This window comes from Macaca nemestrina, chromosome 19, assembly GCF_043159975.1.
Source record: "Macaca nemestrina isolate mMacNem1 chromosome 19, mMacNem.hap1, whole genome shotgun sequence".
NCBI classification, from domain to species: domain Eukaryota; kingdom Metazoa; phylum Chordata; class Mammalia; order Primates; family Cercopithecidae; genus Macaca; species Macaca nemestrina.
The window spans coordinates 46,857,478-46,879,673 of record NC_092143.1 but is presented as its reverse complement, the minus strand read 5'-3'; the positions used below and the strand labels follow the sequence as shown (position 1 = coordinate 46,879,673).

General features: G+C 39.6%; 1 protein-coding gene and 1 long non-coding RNA gene across 7 annotated transcripts in view; one reads left to right on the top strand and one right to left on the bottom strand.

The window, feature by feature from the left end:
* The window catches only part of LOC105499475 (SET binding protein 1), a 383,331-nt gene extending 368,639 nt beyond the window's left edge, over positions 1-14,692 (top strand). For all 6 annotated transcript variants that reach the window (XM_011772037.3, XM_011772042.3, XM_011772081.3 and 3 more), the window contains exon 6: positions 9,194-14,692. In XM_011772037.3, the coding sequence (XP_011770339.2) occupies positions 9,194-9,813 (620 nt within the window). In that variant the 3' untranslated portion in view covers positions 9,814-14,692. The remainder of the gene's footprint in view (positions 1-9,193) is intronic.
* On the bottom strand, positions 8,897-9,961 carry LOC139360027 (uncharacterized). Its single transcript, XR_011616907.1, has 3 exons — positions 9,835-9,961; positions 9,073-9,336; positions 8,897-8,955 (listed from the first exon to the last, which is right to left on the bottom strand). It is a non-coding gene; the product is annotated as an uncharacterized lncRNA (long non-coding RNA).
* Positions 14,693-22,196: the final 7,504 nt, after the last annotated feature.

Below are 22,196 nucleotides of genomic sequence, written 5' to 3'. Positions count from 1 at the left end.
CATTTGAGAGGAAAGAAAAAAGAAATATAAAGAGCCCTTTGAGAGGGTGCAACCACCCCCGCTGTGTGACCAACTGGCATGCTGTGAGACTCAACAGATGTAGCTTCAAACTTTTTGGCGTTAACTACATTTCTATCCAGCCTTCCATGTTGTCTCATCAGTGTGTTGGGACTTGATCCACATTACAACAAACAAAAGCCAAAGTTGAATGAAACAGAGGAGGGCTAAATGCCCTCGTATTTCTCAGTTTACCAGTGCTGCCATTCCCAATTCACTCCTTACCAAAAGCCTAGTTTTTTTTTTTGTTTTTTTTTGTTTTTTTTTGAGATGGAGTCTCACTCTGTTGCCCAGGCTAGAGTGCATTGGCGCAATCTTGGCTCACTGCACCCTCCACCTCCTGGGTTCAAGCAATTTATCGGCCTCAGCCTCCCGAGTAGCTGGGATTGCAGGTGTGCACCACCACACCCGGCTACTTTTTGTATTTTTAGTAGAGAAAGGCTTTCACCATGTTGGCCAGACTGGTCTCAAACTCCTGACCTCATAATCCACCACCTCAGCCTCCCAAAGTGCTGGGATTACAGGCGTGAGCCACCACTCCCGGCTGACTATTTACAAGTAACTTATAAATAAATAGCACCTCCAGAAAATCCCCCAAACTTAAAAGACTCCTCTGTTCATCCATGGTGGACAACCCCTTGTGATGAATATTCATGATGCACCTTACAGGGAGCTATAATCTCATCTTTTTCTGGTTCTCTTATCTCTGAGGTCTCTCTTTTGCCCAGTTTTTTCAGGACTGCCAAAATCCGGCTTGCCCTCCTTAGAAGTCCCTTGAGCAACCTAGTAATGTTTTTACTCAGCTTGGATTCTCTCTGGAATGAGTCGCCACTGTCATTATCTGTCCAAAGTCCCAGGTGGTTTGTCTAACCCATGGGCCCATGAAATAACTGGCATTATTTCCTCGTGGTCAGAGAAGTCAAGGACCCTGAAAGCCTACAGACCAGGACCTGTGAATTGCCTAATCAAATAAAGGATGTCAGCATTAAATCCCATTCGAGGAGCTCTCCATGGATAGGGCACCCCTCACTGCCATGGAATGGCATGCCACTCAGTTAAAGGTGTTCTGGGGAATATAAAGATAAATGATCTCCAGAATTTGGACTCCGGGAGTTTACAGTCTGAAACAGTCTAGCAGGAAATACTAATCAAACATCTACTATGACACAGGAACTGTGTTCTTTGTTTTGAAAGGTATGAAAAAGGACAACACATGCTGTCTTCAAGAAGCTTTAGTTAAGATCTTTGAGGATTAAATACCAAGTGAGTGAATAAACTCTTGAGGAGTTTTTTAAAACAGAAAGGATAACTTTAAAGCAGTGGGCTCCAGATTATTGATCATGCAGTGATATTAGTAACATAATTTTGAATAGTCACACCATTTAAATACATACTAAAAATACGTGCCCTCTTTTTCTTAAATACAAACTTTAACAGGATGATATCAACTTGAAATATATTCTTAAAATAATTTTAAATTTCATTTTACCTATTATTAACAAAACAAAAATATTTTTGTTGCTATCAAAATGTTATACTGATTTAAGTGTTTTTAGTAGTGTTTTAAGGAGGGCCAAGCAATTGAGTTTGTATACTTGTTTTCAAAAATCTTGGGTTTTTTTTTAAGCACTTGTGATAAGTAATTTAAAGTTCTCGTTCTGAATTCAGTTTGTTTCAATACTTGTTGTTAGCAGATGTTGTAGGATAAAGAATATTTCACATACACATAGATTCAAAAGAATAAAGTAGATTGTTGACTGTGCTTAAATCAGTACTATTTTTTTCCAATCTCATCTATCAGTTAAACAAGATTTTTGTTGAAACTTGGCAAACCATCCTCTTTATTAACAATTAGATGGTCCATATTTTTTAGTCCAACTCTTCATTTGAAAGTCAGTTCTGTTTACAAGGTATTCAGATTTGCAGATTAAAGGGATTTATAGGCTATATTGTTTTCAGCAACAAAATTGCCAAATGGTGGAAACATTTGCAATAAATTTCCAAAACTGCTCTTTCTATAGCATGAGTTTCTTTCCAAACGCGGTTACTTTCTGACCCAGTTTACTGTAAAGGGACATTAAGTGTTTTGTTGTTTATCATCTGCAGGGCAACATTACTGACAGCCTAGAAGAGTTAAGAAAATTTGGAACCCTTGTCTTTTTGTACAAGAAAACGGCCAAATTCATCTTTGAAAGTGGCCACTCGTGTATACAGTTTGGTGTGAAATAACCAACAGAACTCTGTGTGGTATATAAAATATTGTATGGGTCTTCTTCATCTCATTACAAAGTATTTTGAAATTTTTTTCTGTTGAAAAGTCTTGCTTTTCTAAAATTACCACGTGAGCTGGCCTGCTACAAATTTAAAATATAGGACGCTGACAGCACCCTGAAAGCAACTAACCAGTGAGATCCCCTGTCAACCTCTTGAATGCACATGGCCTCCTCTTCTCCCAGGAATCTCATGCCCAAGTGTGACAGGTGACCTGTCATCTGATGGGCAGCGCAAGTCAGGGCATGGCTGCAGTTCCGTTTATTAAGCATGAGGATTATTTAGGTAAAATATAAATAATGTAAATACAAATTATGAATGTGTTCTTTCTGCAGCCCAGTAAATTGTCTGGCTTCCTCTGGAGGGAATGTGCACTTGGGAAGCTGCTGGTTTAATTTAGAGAGGCAGAGAGGAGGTGAACAGTGTGGGCAAGGTGGCAGGGGCAGGAGAGCACTAGGCCGATTTCTAAATCCAACACCATTCCTGAGAAGATTAGGGAGCTGCTCTGGGACACTAACTATTTGGTGGCCTAGCCCACTTCAGAGCTCACACACATAAACATGCTCACACCTACATACCCCACTGCTTCACCTGTCCATCAGCCAGTCTGCCCACCTCTCCTCCTACCTTGTCCCAAGAAAAAATGTGAAATAGGAATAGAACACAGACCAGAGTCCTTCAAGCCATTGCAACTGAGATAAAAAGTTCTTTCACAATAAACCCCTAAGAATAAGTTGTTGAATAGTCAAGCAGTTACTATACTTCAAACAAGCTACTCATGTTTTCAAAGAAACCCCAAAGTATGTTAAGATGATATTAAGAACAGAATGAAAACACCATCATATTATGACAAATCCCCCACATCTGCTAACTCTTAATTCTAAATTGCTGCTTTAAACTTAGCAGTCCTCTAGCACTTGTGTTGATAACAAGCAGCAACTCGGATGCCCCCTACCTTGCAGAGGCCTCACCAGCAGAGGCAACTTGCCATCTTTTTCAAAAGAGCTTTTAAGGCCAGTACTATAGAAGGTTAATTTAAATTCTAAGGATGGAAGAAGAAAGTTTGCATGCCAAGGCAGGTTACCTCATTCTCCCCATTAAAAATAAAAAGCAGCATTAGGAATATAAGAGACCATTACCAAGGCAAGCACAAGTACAAAGTAAAATAAATAAATAAAATGCAGAATTTATATTGGAGAACATGAGACAATTGAATGCCATTGAGCTTGTATTTGCTGACCACATAGTATGCACCAGATCAGGTACTGCTGTATCGATGGGCCTGTGCTGGGAACTCTGAAAGTAGAGAAAAAAAGGTGTGGCCTTTGCCTTCAGAGAATCTTCTGACATGTATCAGCACACAAAGAAATTCACACTGCAACTCTCCGCCTTGATTAAAGCACAGGATATTCCAGCTCTATCTGCCCTGAAATGCACCCCAAGTCCAGGCAGTTCAGCCTTCCTCAACATCTTTCCACCTCCCCTTAGGAACATTCAAACAGCAAGAAAAACTCTAAGGAGTCTAGAGGTAAATTTGCCTCCCTCCACAATCCACCCAAAGCTTTCTTGTAAAATAGGGTGTGTCTTGTACATGGGCAAAGTACAGTCTACAAACATGGGTATCTATTTCTTGGGAATCTTCTATATAACTAAGCCTTGTTAGCCTTTGTCTCAGGGGGCCTACTATACGTACAAATTCTGCATCCAAAAAGCAGTGCTAAGTCCATTCTCTAGTTACCATAACCGACTTGACAAAATCAACAGAATGCTGATGAGCCAATCTTCTGATAATGGGAATGAAAAGATAGAATGTCTAGATCTGGACCAAAACCAGCTCAACCATTTGCATGGCAATTTCAAATATAGATAGGGTCTGAAAGAAAATTTGTATTGCTGAGTTATGAAGAAATGAATTTGCATTTTGCCTGGGCCACTCAATAATTATTCTTTAAAACTAACAAAGAGCAGGCAAGATATAGGACAATTATAGGAAGGAGAGCAAATATGGAATCAATCTTGCAGCAAGAGCCCAGAAATGACTGTCCAATAATGAAACGATTTGAAGAGAGAAAAATCTGTAAACATTTAGAGGGACAGTGAAATCATAAGCAATAAGGAGAAAGATCTGTGAATATCAAACGCTGCCAAGTCCGAAGTTCTCCCCACACACTAATATTTTAGAATTATTCAATGAATAAATGTTTTAGAAAGCCGCCCCACATTTGGGGATGCAACTGCTAATGAGTATAGAAAAGAATTATGGCAAACTAAATATAGAAGGGAACTTCCAAGAGCATCTGGTTCCACCATCCAGTGTAACAGATGAAGAAACAGAGATGGAGGAGTTAAGGGACTTATCTCAGTTCACCTTGTTTTCCAGCTTCTTCTACACACAGTCATTTCTACTATACCATACTCTGCTATTGTTCACACAGAGGGATAACAAATCTGAACTGAAAGTTTGGATAACAAACATAAAGGAAAAATGAATGAAATTCAGATGTTCAGTAGATATGAAAAACCCCAAAGATTATAATGTGCAAAAGACAGAGGGATACTGTCATAATACCTGATGCCATCAATGGAGATTGGCTCATGACATATATTTATTTATGCAGGTGGTGAAAGCATAAAACACAGAGAACTCATTCATGTTTCTATGCCATTAAAACAGGAGGGCAGCTACAAGCTAAGCCTTCTAGGGAGATGGTGGATGCATGACCTTCATTGAGGACATCTCTTATTCTTCAAAAAGTATTTAGGTAAAATAAAGCCCCAAGAGAATGAAAATTAGAGCACTGTCCAGCCCTAAGATTTTAAGATGCTTTATTGCCACTTATTTATAGTTTTTTAACATTGTGTTATGGAAAATGTCAGACATACATCAAAGTAAGCAGAATAGCATTAACAAACCTCATGTACCCATCAATATCAACTTCAGCTTCAACAATATCAACTTACAGTCAATCTTGTTTCATCAATACTTCCACTTACCTCCTCCCTTCCTTAGTATTTTAAAGTCAATCCCAGATGATAGTATGTGATTTCATCTATCAATATTTTCATAGGCATTTCTAAAAGATAGGAACTCAAAAAGCATAATCACAATGCAAATATCACACCTATGAAAATTAACAGTAATTACATAAAATCATGAAATGCCCATAGTTCACATTTCCATTTATTTCATGATCTCTCTTAACAGTTTGTTCCAACTGTCATCCAAATAAGGTCACTTTATCTCTTTAGTCTCTTTTGATGCACAGTTTCATCTTCCCCCTGCCCGGCAATTTATTTGTTGAAGACACCAGGTTGTTTGCCTAGAGTCTCCCACAGTCCGCAATTTACTGAATGAATCCCTGTGTGTCTTCTGTCCTCTGTATTTCAAGGTAGGTAGTTCTAGAGCTGTGCTGCCCCATAGGGTAGCCACTAGCCACACTGTAGCTATTTACATGAAAATTAGGTGATATTAAAAATTCAGTGTCTCAGTCACACCAGCCACATTTCAAGTGCTCAGTAGCCACAAGTGGCTAGTGGCTACCTATGGAGCAGCACACACATAGAGAACATTTTCACCATCTCAGAAAACTGTTGGACAACCCTACTCTAGAGGCTTAATAAAACTCTGTGAGGTTGCCTTGGGGAGAAGTAGATGTTGAGTAGTAGGTGAGTCATCCACCAAGTATTTGACTCACAGCTGATCTCCTACACAGCAGTCACTTTAAACCTCCACAACTGGACTCTGAAGATAAAATAAAAGTTCAAGAAGTATGTGTGTTTTTAAAGTTATGTAAGTAGTATACTTAAACATGTTTTTGTGATTTCCTTTTCTACTCAACTCTTTAAATAAGATTTAACCATGTTGATATATTTATGTGTAGTTTATTCATTTTAATCGATGTATAATATTGCATTGTTTTATGTATCACAGTTGATTAATTAGATTGTTTTCAGTTTTCTGTATCATACACTGAGCTTCCAGGAACATCCTTATATAACTTTTGCCTCCTGTTATATATAAGTAAAGGAGGCAAGCTTGACATGAAATTGCTGGGACATTGAATGTGTACATCTTCAACTCTAACAGTTATTGCCCAATCACTCTCCAAAATGATTATAGCAGTTTATACTCTCGCCAACAGTATGTGAGTGTTCCCAGTTTCTTACATCATTACCAACACTAGGTAGATTCAGATTTTTAATTTTTACCAATATGAGCTCATCTATATGCAACAAAAGGATTAAAACAAGCATAAAAAAGAAAGGGAAAGGAATGGAGAAGGGAGCCATGACTTAGCTCAATCTGTAATGTTTTCTTTCTTACTAAAAAAAAAAAAATGTGACAAAAAGTTAACATTTGCTAAATGTGAATGGTGGGCACAAAAGAGTTGTTTTGACATTTTTTAGGATTGTTTGGTAGATTTACACTATCAGAATTAATTTTTATTTCATAATCCTTTTTTAATGCAAAGACTTAATAAGTTATTCAGCACATGTTTTTGAATATGGAATTAGCTGCTATCTGCTATGTTTCTGTTTATTTCTTTATTTTGGTTTGGAGATTTTGTTTTGGGGGTTTGTTTATTTACTTATTTATTTTGGCATTTCACATTAAAAAGACAACACATAGAGCGACAATCCATTGGTTGTATTTTCCCCAAATGACCTGCAGCTCATGGAGTATTTCCGTCAAGCTTAACTCAGTCAAATACAGTATTGCCAATTAATTGATTTACTTTATACTTCTATGCTATATTACATGTCAGCAAGGCGATTTCCTTATACTTTCATGCTATATTATATAACATATCACATAGCATTTGCTTCCTCTATGGCTGATATAAACTAAAGAGAGGGCAAACTGTAAATGAAACCTTTGCTTGGAATAGTGTCAAGTTTGTGGAGTATTACTACTGACTAGTTGCCATTGACTCATGGACTATGTGGACAAAGTAAATTATCTGTCACTGACATGGAGGTGGGCTAAGTTTTAGTATAACTATATTTGCAATGGTCACTTTAAAAATTCAAACTAGAACTCTTCTAGGGAATATGACTACAAGGCCTGATTAGATTGATTTGTCAGTCCAGAAACAATTCTTAAATCTCTTTTACATACCAGGCACCCTGCTAGGCCCTTTGAGGGCCATAAAGACAGACAAGCATTGGTTCTTGCCTCTGATAACTTACAACCAGGCAACCTTTTTCTTTTACAAAACTAACTACAAAAATTTTATTTTTATAGTCGGAAGCTCACTCTGGCTTTGTTCTATTTTGATCTTTATAACTTATTTTAAAGATCATTCAGTAGTTATTCATTGCTCGGTCAGTCTTACTGACCTTTGGCCAAAAGCAGTAACATTTTGACCTGGCCTGTGGGACTCAGCTCTCCCCACTCCATGAAGCTGGGGGTGTAAATAACTTCAAATAAAACCCTCCTGGCAATCTGTGCTGGGCACAGCATGAGAGAGAAATGGGACAAAGCAGAGGAAAGAATCAAGTGGGAGTACCCAAGAATAAGTGAGAATGGTATCCATGTTTTAAGCATCTTTTTTCCTCCTCTCTCTTAAGATATTTATTCTGCTTCTCTATTAGTAGGTACAAAAAAAATTATGGGAGGAAACAACAAACCAAAATGATAAAATGCACCACACTCCCCTCTATGCGTAGGTCTTCCACGTGGGCTCCTTTCGGGCTGAACATGCAGCGTAAATCATAGCAGCAAAGAACTCGGTGAAGACACACTTATTATGTTTATAAACAGCCAGGGGGAGTGGCCACCTTGAAGGTGGAGCCATGGAGTCTGTGTGAGTGTACGTGCCCGTTTGTGTGTGTGTGTGTGTGCGCGCAGACAGGTATCACACATGCGCTTGCTCATGAACAACACAAGGAGAAAGAACGATCTGCAGGAGGAATGGCTGGCTATGTTTTGAAGCCATTCACACTTTATGCTGTCTGAACTTCAAAACTAAGCAGTTCTGAAGGCCATTTAGTGGCAGCAGTGCAGGACTTCCTGAGACAAGAAGTTCGGCTCATAAAATAGAGGTGCAGCTGCAGCTGGCCAACAGGACATGAAAAGAGCTCTTTGCAAACGCCAGCCTGGTAGGGGTAGTGTAAATGATTCAGAAACACCTGGCTGATACTTCCCTTGAGGTTCCCAGAGGATGAACTGGTTATGAAGGACCTGGTTAACTGAATGCCATCAGGCAAGCTGAGTAGTCCAGAACGCTGGGGGAAAAGCACAGAGAGATGATGCCATGATAACGAGAGTGCTCCAGGAAATAGGCCTCCCTGTGTCAGTGGAGAAGGGTTAGGAATAAAATGGTTCACTTACATTTTCTTATTCTTGATCAAGCCAAGGCATCTCTTCTATGAGATCGATAGTATATCTGCATGATCCCAGTTGCTTGATATGGAGGCCCATGTGCCTTTTCATTCATCCAACACCTACAAAAAGAGAAAGTCTAATCCTGTGCTAAATTGAATCAGATCAAATGTCAAAAGGGTGAATAAAAAATTACCTGTATAATAAGATAAACAATGGGAAGATTTATATTGTGATTCTGCCATTGAGTCCCACGGCTCTAGGCCAGTTTACCTCAACAGTGTGAGCCTCAGTTTCCACATCTTTAAAAAGGGAACAACAATATTTCACATAATTGTTGGGAGGACTGAAATAATGTAAATAGAAGTACTTTGCATGCACAATGAATATTTGAGAAATGTTTATTTTTATTTTAATACCCATAGCATTAATTCTCCATAATCTTTATAGCCAAGTAGAATGCTAGCTGTCAGTGAAGAGGCTGGGTTGAAGGCAACCTTGCATCCTGTGCTCAATTTCTTCTCTCTTCCCCTCCTGCAGTTGGCTCCTCCCTGAAGAAGAGGTTCAAGCGGCGGGAGATCGAAGCCATCCAGTGCGAAGTGCGGAAGATGTGCAACTACACCAAGATCCTATCCACCAAGAAGAACTTGGACCACGTGAACAAGATCCTGAAGGCCAAGCGGCTGCAGAGACAATCAAAAACAGGCAACAACTTCGTGAAGAAGAGGCGCGGGCGTCCCAGGAAGCAACCCACCCAGTTCGATGAGGACTCCAGAGACCAAATGCCGGTGCTGGAAAAATGCATCGACCTGCCCAGCAAAAGGGGCCAGAAGCCCAGCCTGAGCCCGCTGGTGCTGGAGCCCGCCGCCAGCCAAGACACCATCATGGCCACCATCGAAGCGGTCATCCACATGGCCCGGGAGGCGCCGCCCCTGCCCCCGCCACCCCCACCGCCCCTACCGCCACCGCCGCCACCGCCCCTACCCCCACCACCCCCTCTACCCAAGACCCCCCGAGGCGGAAAGAGGAAACACAAACCGCAGGCCCCCGCTCAGCCCCCGCAGCAGCCGCCCCCGCAGCAGCCCCTTCCCCAGGAAGAGGAGGTGAAAGCCAAAAGGCAGAGGAAGTCCCGAGGGAGTGAGAGCGAGGTCCTTCCCTAGGGCGGGTCTGGGCGTCTGCACCTGGGGCCTAGGGAACTGATACGTGGAAAGCGCAGTGGGCGGGGGCGGAATCCCCGGCTGCAGGGACACCCACGCCCTTCTCTCCAGAAGCCGGGCAGGCAGAATCCGGCCAGACGACGGGCTGAGCCATCAGGAGCTCTAAGGAAAGCAAAGCAGGGAGACACCTTCAGAAGAAGCTTGTCAGCTTCACCGCAGCTCCCACCACGCGGCGCTTCAGTACGGCTGGATCGTCCGCAGGCGAGCGGAAGGCCCCCAGGAGGAGCAGGATGGTGGCGCTCTCCTGACCTCCCGCTGCCAAAGTGCGCCCTCGACTCCGATTTCATTTGCTGGCCAGGAAAATCGAAAGGGAAACACCCTCAATTAGGAAACATTCCAAGGGGAGAAAAGCTGCAAATTGCTCAACTGGCATTGCTGTAACCCGTTCCATTTAATTGGTTTTTATTTCTTTTGATTTTCAAGCTCTGCTAAGCTTTGGGGTACCAACGTCATCTTCAGGTGACCTGAATCTTTCCCTTAACCGTACAGTTTCTCAGATGGAATTGTGTGATCAGAAGGTGGAGTTCTAGTGATAGGCGACCTTAGACCCGCATTCATGTTCTGTGTGCCTCTTCTGTCGCACATACACTGATTTTTAGCGTTGTCTATTCCTACTTTTCCTTTGCCCGTTGTACTTCCATATATCTTTTCATTGACGTACTTGCTGCTTTTTTTTTTTTTTTTTTTAATCTTGGTACACATTTAAATAATACAATTCTTAACCTGTGCTGTAAAGTTCAACCTTGGCATGCTGTTCCAAGAACCTGGCTTTGAATCCCAATCATTGTGAAACATACTCAGTATTGATAAAACCTTTTTAATAAGTTACGCAGAGCAGCCAAGGATATGTTGACCCAGATGTCAACCAGGCTATTTTTATACTTAAAACATGTCAGCAGAGCAGAGGCAGAATAAAATGGTTTTAATACCCCACAGCAAATAGAATAACTTGACAAGCCACCAAAAACTGACACCCCAGACCCACCAGAAAGACAAGTGTCTAGCAATGCCCTGGTACCTGATCTTTTTCATACGAATAATTGTCATAGGTTGTTCAAAAAAAAAAGGAAACAAAAAGACAATAGAAGAAGTCCATTATCCCTGGATAATTATTTCTTAAAAGCAAATGGGAGTAAGTGTTCTTATCTGGAAAAATAAATAAATAAAATGCTCAAAGGGTATCACCACTTCAATTATATCAAGCCACCTTGGACAAAGTATCCAAATTGTGGTTGCCTTAAATAAACTAAAACATTATTGTACATAATGTAATTATAAATCTATCAGTCTGCATGGATGCAAACTGTGTGTGACAAATCGTCTTTTAAATGGTCAATTTCAGCTGTACATTTCTCATCCAAGTTGTACTCTAACCATTGGTTTAGCGTGGACAGATATTCCATCTCTATTATCCATTTCCACAGCCCGAATAAAATATGTTAAGCAGGCTCAGAATGAATACGAAGAATTCCATTTCCGTAGATGTTTTCTAAAAGTCAGATTGTGGAAATTTCAAATAAGTATTTTCAATTTCCTCCCTCACTCCCCCTTACCTTCCCCAAGACATCAAACACCTGGCATGGTAGATTATAGAAAGAGACACTGAGAGAGAGAATTAAATTTTCTAATGGGAATTAGAATATCTGGTTTACCTCCAAATTAAGTTTCTTTACGGGAAGTTGGGACCAGCTGGAAATTGTATTATCATTTCAGAACACAATATTATTTCCTTAGAGAGAGAGAGAGGGATTTTTGTTGGCAACATAAGAGAATAAGTGATGGGGTATCTATGTGAGTAAATTTTTAAATTCCAAGTTAATGTGCTTGCAAACATTACTGCTCCGTTATGGCACCAAGAGTTGGTTGAAATTACCCACATAGTCATACTATTGTGCTCTGTCACCATGGACTTCACATCATTTGCTGCTCGCTAGGTCAGTCGCATTTAATACTAGCAATATGTAAGTTTAAAGGACGGCATTCCCCTCTACTTTAAAGCTTATATTCTAGATACTCAGTTTGTGACCTTGGTTGACCTTTGGCATTTCACACAAGTTAAACAGCAAAATCAAAGCAGCCATTTTTAATTCGTCATTCCCAAGCCCTGTCTGAGTGGTTCCAAAGTCACCTGAGAGGAAGGTTTAAATTAGCCCCTCTCACCCCACCATTGCTAAGAAACAGCAACCATTTTCATTCCAATTCAGCCATAAAGAGGTTTCTCTTCCTGGGTTTTGAAATCATTTCCTTCTTTCTTTCGTTTGCCCTTCCTCCTTCCTGTGTTGTACTGTCTCTCCAGCCACGTCTATAAGCAGACTCAACCTTCTTGCAGAGGAAGATGAGCTGGCACTTTGCAAACTTCTTTAATAAGGACCCAAAGTTTAATTGACATTAACCTCTAGTAGGTGAGAAATTCCAAAAAAGCTTTGGGGTACATTAGAATTTCCAAAGCCCTGAAAGATATTTCAGGAGATTTAACAGCAGAGTTGCAACTTACACGTGAATTCTGGTCTATAGTGGTCATGTGAGTTAAATTCGAATCCCCTACTTGTATGACCCTAGGAATAGACTGGAATACTGCAGAGGACCAAAGCTGAGGCATGCGAAACAGCCGCTTGGAGGCGGAAGCAAGTTAGGTCACCTACACAGCTTCCTCTCTCCACCACCCAGTTCCTCTCTCAGTATCACATTATGTTATTCTGCTTTTCATTTACCTAACTCATCAGTACAACCATTTCCTTATTCTCTAACTACCCCCAATTCCTTTAGCCTCTCCCCACCTGTCCAAACTCAGCTCAGCCGTGGGCCAATGCAGCTTACAGACAGTTGGCAGTTGGTTGCAGAGCTGGGAAGAAAACCCAACTCTCCTGACCCTGATGGTGGAGGTCTCTGGGCCCCCCAACACTGTCTTCTGGGTGGGGCTGCTTTTTTTTTTTTTTTTTTTTTGAGAAGAGGTCATTTGGGATACATGGTACTCCATATACAGCTTCACAAAATATTTCATTATAAAAGAAACCCCTTGATTTTTATTTCTCTGGTTTTTTTGTTTGTTTGTTTGTTTGTTTTGGTTTTGGTTTTAGTTTTTGTTTTCTGGATGACCTGACTTCAGTAAGCAGATGCGGACCCACTTGTAAGGAGTCTGGTTGGTGATGAGAAAAGGATGAAATCTAGATACAAAAGCCTCCTTGAAGGTGATGATGGATCTTTAATCCACTTGGCTAAGTGTCTGGAAGAGCTACTTACTCTTCCACCCCTCATCTCAAATGAGAGGAACAGAAGTTTTACTTCTTCAAATAGCCCAGCTCTGGCGAAAACCCAAGGAAGAAAGGTCAAAGGAAAGGAAAGCATGTCAGGGGCTGGTTTGTGACTTGGCAGGACCAGGAATCAGCAGCCACTAACAACCCAGAGAAGGTGACTAAGGGCTGGCAGAAGATTAGCATGTTAATTTGGCTGCTGTCCGGAGTAGGAGGCCATGTTCAATGGCAGTCAGAATTTGTGTTCTGCACATTGCTGGGTCTATAAATATGATAAGCAAGTGGTGACAGAATTATAGTATAAGGTGATGTACTACATGCAGATCATAAAGGATTTGGTTTTAAGACTTAAGTAGAAAATCCCTCTTGTAGCTTATTACCCAACAATATTCAGATAATGAGCTTTTGGAGAATATTTTTTTCCTATCACTAGAAAGATTTACCTGGGAACTGTCTAAAGTCTATACACATATTTCCAAAGCCTTTAAATACCAACTGCAGCATGGAGAGAGAGGGGTGGCAGAAGCTGAAATGCCTCAAAAGCCATTTAAGTGTTACGTTGCAGGATTTTCAGTCCTTCTTGTTATGTAAAAGTAGATAAATATAGACGTTATTCTCAACTCTACCCTATAGTATCACAGTGGTCCAAATGCCAGAGCTTACAGATAATGTCATCACAGTGCCTAGAAACTCGAACTGTAATATACCGTAGCATTTTCTTGGTGTTTCTTAAAGTTTCTTTCCACAATACAAGGTCCTCTCTGCCTCTTGTTTCTTGGAGAGTTCACCCCACTGATGAGTCTTCCTTCCCTGTTGGACTCAGTCATTTGGGGAACAGTCTTAGAAGCACATATCAACCAAGGAAGAAACTTCCTGGATATCTATTGCCCACTTGCCCAGGTCTGATAAACACTAAAGGGGGGAAATTGAAAGGAGCTGCCAACTGGTCAACGTGGAAGGGCAGTTCCACCCTAGATTGGTGTCTTTCTTTTTCTTCCTTTTTTTAAAAAAAAAAAAAAAAAATCTATTTCTTAATAATAAATGCACATGATGTGTTAAATATGTACATATATATTTCAAAAGAAAAAAATGGGGCACAAGATTGTCTTACAAGTCGTGCTGGCTAATTTTTAGTTTGTATTCATAAGTGGTTTTTAAAAGCCTTTTTTAAAGTGTAATTTGCATGTTCTACTTTGATTGTATGTAAACATATTTTAGAACAAAAAATGTATTTGTATTTTATTGAATATAGAGGCAAGAAAATTGTACATTGTTTGAAATGTTCTTTTTGTAACAGTTTTTATTCATAAAGCATTTTTGTACATTTAAAATGAACATGGACTTGCTGTTATTTGAGGCGTAGATACATCTAGCATGCTTACTGTCATGCTCCTCCATGGTCTTAGATGTTGGGTTTTAAACATTTTTTTCTAAAAGAAAGCTCAGTCTTTTTCGCTACCAGATCAGGTTAGCACAGTATAGAGCACTTAACTATTAAAAAAAAAAAAAAAAGTTAATCCTATTCATATGTTATTCATTGTGTGAAATTAAAGACATTCAATTCAGTCTAACATGAGTTGTGAATTCTTTTGTTTTATTTTCCATCTGGTTCACATCACTAAGGAGTTTAATAGCATTTGGGGGTCTTTGCTCACACCAACTGGATACAGAATCATTGAGAACATTTTAACAAACGTATCTCTTTTGTATGATACTGGGAAGTACATTCTGGGTAAGAGTTGAGTCTGATTTACTGGGTTACTGTTCATACAGTATTGCACTAACTGGCCACTAAGCCAAGGCTGATTCATAGAACCAGTCAGGCCTCTGCTGAAAGTGATCAAAGGGGACTGTAGGATGTTGAAGACCCACCCTGTCCTAAATTTTTAGAAGAGCATTACAGATAGGGATTAAGCTTTCTTACTAAATATCCCATGATGTCAAACATCTGAAGGAAGGATCCCTGGCTGCACTTAAGGTTTTACTGGAGTGACAGGAGGGACTACTTAATAAATGACAGACAGTTACTGATTACCTACCCAGTGCCTATGCTGAGCATCCTTGCCCTAAAGGGACTTACTAGGCCTGCATTTGAAAAACAAAGCTAGCAGTTTAAAGCAGAATATGGCCAGCTGTGAAAGAGTGATGGGGTCTCAAAAGAAAGGCGGAGTCTTCACTGCTTCCCTGCCTGTTTTTTCTACCCGTTCTGTTCCAGTTTTTAGTGTGTATTTACAAGTAGGGTTTAAAAGCCTGTCTTAAGGACTTTGCACATTATACTTTAATTGTATGTGAACATACAGGCATTTATATATTTGTTGCCTTCTTTCTTTGTCTTACCTTTGGACGTGCGTCTTCCAAAAGCCAACAAGATAGTCAGGAAATGTTATAGTCATAACATTTCCTGCTCACTCCCCATTCCTAGCCATCAATTGACCCAGCATAACATCCACTGTGACTTTCGGTATTTGCAGCACCTGCGGTAGAATTATAGCAGTCAATGGAAGTCTTCAGGAGTAGAGTATTAGGGAGCCGTTGCAGGAGGAGTGAAGCACTGCTACCTCAGCTCGTCTCCTGAGACTCAGAGAATTTGGTCAGCAACCTCTAGTAGAATAGGACTTGCCTTCTTTTTCCTCTCCTCCTCTCACTGTCTTGCACTGAACTGGGACAATTTAAAGCATTCTATAATCCTCATTCTAACTTGGACTCATTAGTTCCATTGATATTTCTGAAATCAGCAATGACTTCCAAGAGTGGCCCTAATCCCTTCCTACCAGCTTCTCATGCAGGGACAAAGCTGTTGCCTAGGAATGGATTGGCTCAACTCTAAAGTTTTTAATCAGTCCATAGTGGAGAAATATGCTGACAAAGATTCTCAGGAAAGTTGGATGTGTCCACACATGCGGCTGGCCCAAATCTCAGTCTACAAATTGATGGGTGGGAGGAATATACACTTTTTAATTTTTCTCCAGCTCTATTTTTAGTAATTTTTAAGGCCCCATGCCACCAGCATATAGCAGAATCTTACTTGCAGAGCCAGGGAATCATTTTTCTAATCTGAAGGGGAAGGAAGAAGGGATCCTGGAAAGCCTGGCTCCAACTTTCTTCCACATTGTTTCTCTGTGCCCAATTCCTTTCAATTTCCCAAGTTTCTAGACATTTGAAGCCAGAAATAAAGTATTTTTCATGTTTTCCCTGCATTCTGCTGTCAGAAACATGCCCTGAGGGGATAAGCACAAACCAGCCTCGCTGCCTGTACTGGGGAGAGGCGATTACCAGAATAGTGAGGATGTTGGAAATCAGTTGCTACATGGAAAAATTTAACCTGTCACATATGCAATAGGGAGTGAGGACGATGGGATGCACAGGGCTGAAGGATTTGCCCACGGTCGTAAAAAGGCCCTTTACAGGTCAGATGAAATAATGAATGGCAATGAAAGGGAGTGGGTAAGTGGAAAACAGTGGTGTGTTCATTTCCATTCCTTATTACTAACACTTTCACTTTTATGGACATGCCAATGCCCAGTTTTAAATCGTTATAAAGCTGTGGTAATACACTTTTCTAAAGTGTCATAAGGGCTTTCATTTTGGATTAATTAAAGAAAAAACTAGTTCCAAAGTGTTACATTCACATATGGGAAGATTAGGAAGTAACAAATGATAAGTGTTAAAACCTCAAAAGAGTTGGAAACTATACATCCTCTCATTATAAAGCTTGATATTTTAAAGCTTAATTCTCTACTTTTTAGGGCACCGAGTACTGGAATAAGGGTCAAGTGACATGGAATATGTTCCTGCTTGGTCACTAAAGAACTCTGTATCCAAGAGCAAAAGTTATTTGAGTCTCATCTGCCTACTTTATAAGATGGGAGGTTAAACTCTCAACGGTGTCTCCAATGTTCTTCAAGTCAAAAAATCTCTGATCCTCTCATCTTTGTACCTTCCCAACAGAACCTACCTTTGATTTCCAACTTTATTCCCACCATTGTGTAAAGCCAGAAACACTCTGGGATTGTTATCTTAGCAGTCTATCCTATCCTAATACAATGTGGTAGCATGGAAGAAGTTAATGAAAAAAATAGAATGAGGACATACAGTTAAATCTTTCCTTCCTTCTTCCCTCCCTTCATTCCATCCTCCCTTCTTTCCTTCCCTGCTTGCACATTACCAGGTACCAAAGGTGGAAGAATAAGCAAGAAAGACAAGGCCTCGTTGAATTGTATTCAAGCAAACATTCCTAGATCATGAATATCCTCTATACATTCTCTGCCTATCCAAATTCTACCTATTTTTAAGGTTTAATTCCAACTTCACCTTCTCCAGGAAATCTTATGACCACAGTCCAGAAACACCTGTTTATCTCTTGCACCACTCATTTGGTAACTGCCCTTAATAATTCTACATAAGACAGAATATAATCGTACACCAGGGCTATCATATAAGGTTGCACCAGTTGCTGCCTGCACGAGGGGACTTGGCTGAAAAATTCAGGGCTGAAATCCAGCCTGTACTTCTCTTTCCAAGATCTGCTCTCTTGGTGTGGTGTCCACCCTGAGTGGGCATCTTTTTCTCATTTTCACAAAATTTCTTTTGTGAGAACAGAACTCTTAAAAAATTCAAGATTTACCATGTGTCTTTGTAAAGCAGAATAAACTCCTAGCAGAATGGTATCTGCCTCCTCTTCCCACTCAAACCATCCATGCTGCCCTCGCCTCAAGACCTCCATAGCCACTCATAAATCCAGGAGATCCAACCACCACCATTATAGTCAGCAATACTCCGTACTCTAGAAGACTCCGGAATCCATTTCCAAACTTCACAATTGCCTCAGCTGTCTGCCAGAAGTGGGAAGAAAATGACACCAGAAAACAACCTTGCACAAATGAATCAGCTAGGTTCAATGGCACATCTTAATAAGTAAAGTTTACTAAGATGCTGGCATCTGACATCTCACAAAGTCTTCAATTTTTCAAAGACTTTTAAAATTTTTATTTTTACGTAACTGCAGAGTCACAGGAGGTTGCTAAAGAATATACTGAGTCCTATGCAAGTGTCTCCCAACTCTCCCCATCCCATGCCGACGTCCCACACAACCACAGAACAATGTAAAAATCAAAACATTGACATTGGCACAATCCATAGAGCTTATTCAGATTTCACCAGATATACATGATTTCATTTATGTGTGTGTATTTGTGAGTGTGGTTGTATGTGTAGAGATCTGTGCAATTTTGTCACATGTATAGCCTTGTGAAACAACCACCACAGTCAAGATATTCAATTACACCGTAGCCACAGAGCTTTCCCTGCGGCAATTCTCCTTTGAGTTCCCCTCACTATCCTTAACCCCTAGCAACCACGAATTCCTGCTCTATCTCTACAATTTTGTTATTTCAAGATCTTGCATATTGCATAATGGAATCATGCAATATGTATCCTTTTAAAAATAAAGTCTATTTTTAGAAAAGATTTAGATTTAGAAAAAGTTATGAAGATAGTACAGAGAGTTCCCATGAACCCTGCACCTACTTTCCCTTAGTATTAAACTTTGTACAATAGTATGGTACATTTGTTACAATTAATGAAACAACATCAATACATCATTATTAATAACATCCACACTATATTCAGATGCCCTTAGTTTTTAGCTAATGTCCCTTTTTGTTCCAGATTTCCACCCAGGATACCATATTACATTTAATCTTCATGCCTCCTTAGGCTTCTCTCCGCTATATCAGTTTTTCAGACTTTCCTTATTTGTGATGTCCTTGACAGTTTTGAGGAACACTGGTCAGATATTTTGTTAAATATCCCTCCATTGGGTTTGTCTGATGATTTTCTCACAATTAGAATGGGATCATATGCTTTGGGGAGGAAGACCACAAAAGTAAAATGTGATTGTCCTCACTTCCTATCATTGGTACCTACTATCAACATGATGCATCATTGTTGATGCTCACCTTGATCCCTGGCTGAGGTAGTATCTGCTCAGTTTATCCACTGTAAAATTACTTTTCTTTTCTCTTTTTTCTTTTTTTTAAGAGTTGGGGTGTTACTCTGTTGCCCAGGGTAGAGGGCAGTGGTACAATCATAGCTCACTGCAGCCTCAAACTCCTGTGCTCAAGTGATGCTTCTGCCTCAGTCTCCCAAGTAGCTGGGATTACAGGTATGTACCAACACACCTGGCTCAATTTTTTTAGTTTTTGTAGAAACAGGAGCTGGCTATGTTGCCCAGGCTGGTCTTGAATTTCTGGCCTCAAGAAATCCTCCCACTTCAGCCTCCCAAATCACTGAGACTACAGGTATGTGCCACTGCACCCGGCCCTCTCCATTTCCAAACTGTATTCTTTGGAAGGAAGTCACTTTATGGAGCCCACACTTAAGAAATGTAGAGTTATGCACCACCTCCTCAAGGTCTGCATTTATACATAAATTATTTGGAATTCTTATGCACAGGAGATTTGGGTTTTTAACACTTTTGATTTTGAAATAATTTTAGACTTACAGAGAAGATGCAAAAACAGTACAGAATTCTATTTAATGCCTCACCCAGCTTCCTCTGATGTTAACATCTTACATAACCATAGTACAATGATCAAAACTAAGAAATTAACTGCAATACAATACTATTAGCCTCACTGCAGACTGCATTTCACCAGTTTTTCAAATTATGCCGTTTTGAAAACATTTTGAGAAATATTAAGTTATTAAAAATACACATAACACAAAATTTATCATCTTAGCCATTTTAAGTGTATAGTTCAGCAGTGTTAATTATATTCACTGGAGATTGTGTAACCAATCTCCAGAACTTTTTCATCTTGCAAAACTGAAACTCTATACCCATGAAACAACTTCCCATTTCCCCATCTCCCCAGCCCCTAGAAACCACAATTTTCTTCTTCTGTCTCCATGAGTTTGACTACTCTGGATACCTCAGATAAGTAGAATCATACAGTATTTGTCCTTTAGGAGGCCTGTCTTTTATCCTTTATTTATTCATTTACTTGATGATTTATTTATATTGGTATAGACTCATGAACACCTGTTTCATATTTTAGGTTATATTCCAACACCACTTTATTTTGTTGCTCAACTTAGTAGAGCTATGGCCATTGACAGCTCTTTCTGTGGATTCCTGTGTGCCTTTGACATACTCCCATCACTGTGGTGGGGTTTTTAGTTTTATTTGCTTTGTTTTACTTTCTCATACCAAAGGAGCATCGTTTTGTATGTATGCTGGGACAGTCCTAGAATTAGTCATTTCTCTAAGAGCTCTGGTTCCTTTTATGGGAGAAGGGTGTTAGAAACCAAGTCCTGAGAGCCAGGTATGCTTGTTGCTACTGGGGTATTGTTGCTTCTAGGCCCTCTCAGTTGATACAGCAGGGAAATACATGTGGGTATACTAACTCATGTATATTCACCACAAATCTATGAATATTTCTATATGTATTCATTTCCATCTATGTTATAAGCATGAGTCTAAACTGCTACTTCTAACTCTAATCTATTACCCCGTGGATCATTCTAACCTCCTCCCTTTCCTTAGCTATAATCTCCCACCTGATAATGAAAAACTCAAATCTTACCATCTGCCATTTATTTACTTAAGTGTTTAATTCCAGTATGGCAGTATCAGAACAGTTGACACATATCTATCCTTTTCTTACTTAGCATAATTAACTGAGGTTCACCCAAGTTGTTGTGGGTACCCATAGTTGGTTTCTTTTTATTACTGAGTAGTATTCCATACCATGGATGTACCAGGGTTTTTCTGACTCTTCATTCATTTGGGTAGTATTGATTTTGGAGCTATTTTAAATAAAGCTCCTATGAACATTCATACACAAGGACTTATGGGAAATTAAAATTTTATTTCCCTGGAAAATTTCCCCAAACTGCAATTTCTGGGATATATGTTAAGTTCATTTTTAGTTTTGGAGGGAACTGCCAAACTATTCTCCAGAGTAGTTATACCATCTTACATTCCCACCAGCAATGTATGAATGATTCAGCTTCTCTGCATCCTCATCAGTATTTGATGTTAATACTATTTTTATTTTAATCATTCTGATAGATATGTAGCTGCCTTAGTCCATTCAGGTGACTATTACAAAATAGCACAAACTGGATGATTTATAAATGACACATTCACTTCTCACAGTTCTTGGGCTTGGTAAGTCCAAGTTCAAGACACTAGCCGATTCATTGTCTGGTGAGGGCCCCACTTTCCGGTTCATAGATGGCGCCTTCGTGCTGCATCCTCATGTGGTGGAAGGGGGAAATGGGCCTCCTTTATAAGGACACTCATTCTATTCACAAGGGCTCCACCCTTATGACCTAATCTCTTCCAAAAGTCCCCACCTCCTAATGCCATCATCTTGGGGGTTATGATTTTAACATACAAATTTGCAGGGGAAACACAACCATTTGGACCATAGTAGGAGTAATAACTCACATAGTTTAAATTTGCATTTCTATAATGGTCAATGATGCTGAGCAAGTTCTCATGCAGTTTTTTTGTTTATTTGTTTTGTTTTTTACCATTTGTACAACCTCTACAGTAAAATGTTTTGGCATATATTTCACTCATTTTCTAATAGGATTGTTTGATTTTGAAATACTGCTTTTGATAATATTTTATATATGCTAAATATAAAGCTTTTGTTGTATATGTGACTTGCAAATGTTTTTTTCAGTCTGTAATGATAATTTTTTATATAAGCTAAATATAAAGCTTTTGTTGTACATGTGACTTGCAAATTTTTTTTCAGTCTGTAATTTGTCTTTCCATTTACATTTTAAGTCAAAAACTACCCCCTGAAACATTGATGTTACTCACATTTTAGTGTGTGAGAGACAACAGGGTTATCACAATAAAGTGAATTGTTTTTGAAATACACACCTATAAAGGGCATAGCTGGGATTAGGACTCAGTACATTCGTAGTCAAATACTTTTCTACAATGCAAAGTATCTTGGTAACATCACATTCGGTCATGCACTTCCTTTTCTTGATGCCAAAGCACCTTTCAACTAATAACAGACTGTGATTTTGGAAGGAACATTAGAAAGCTTA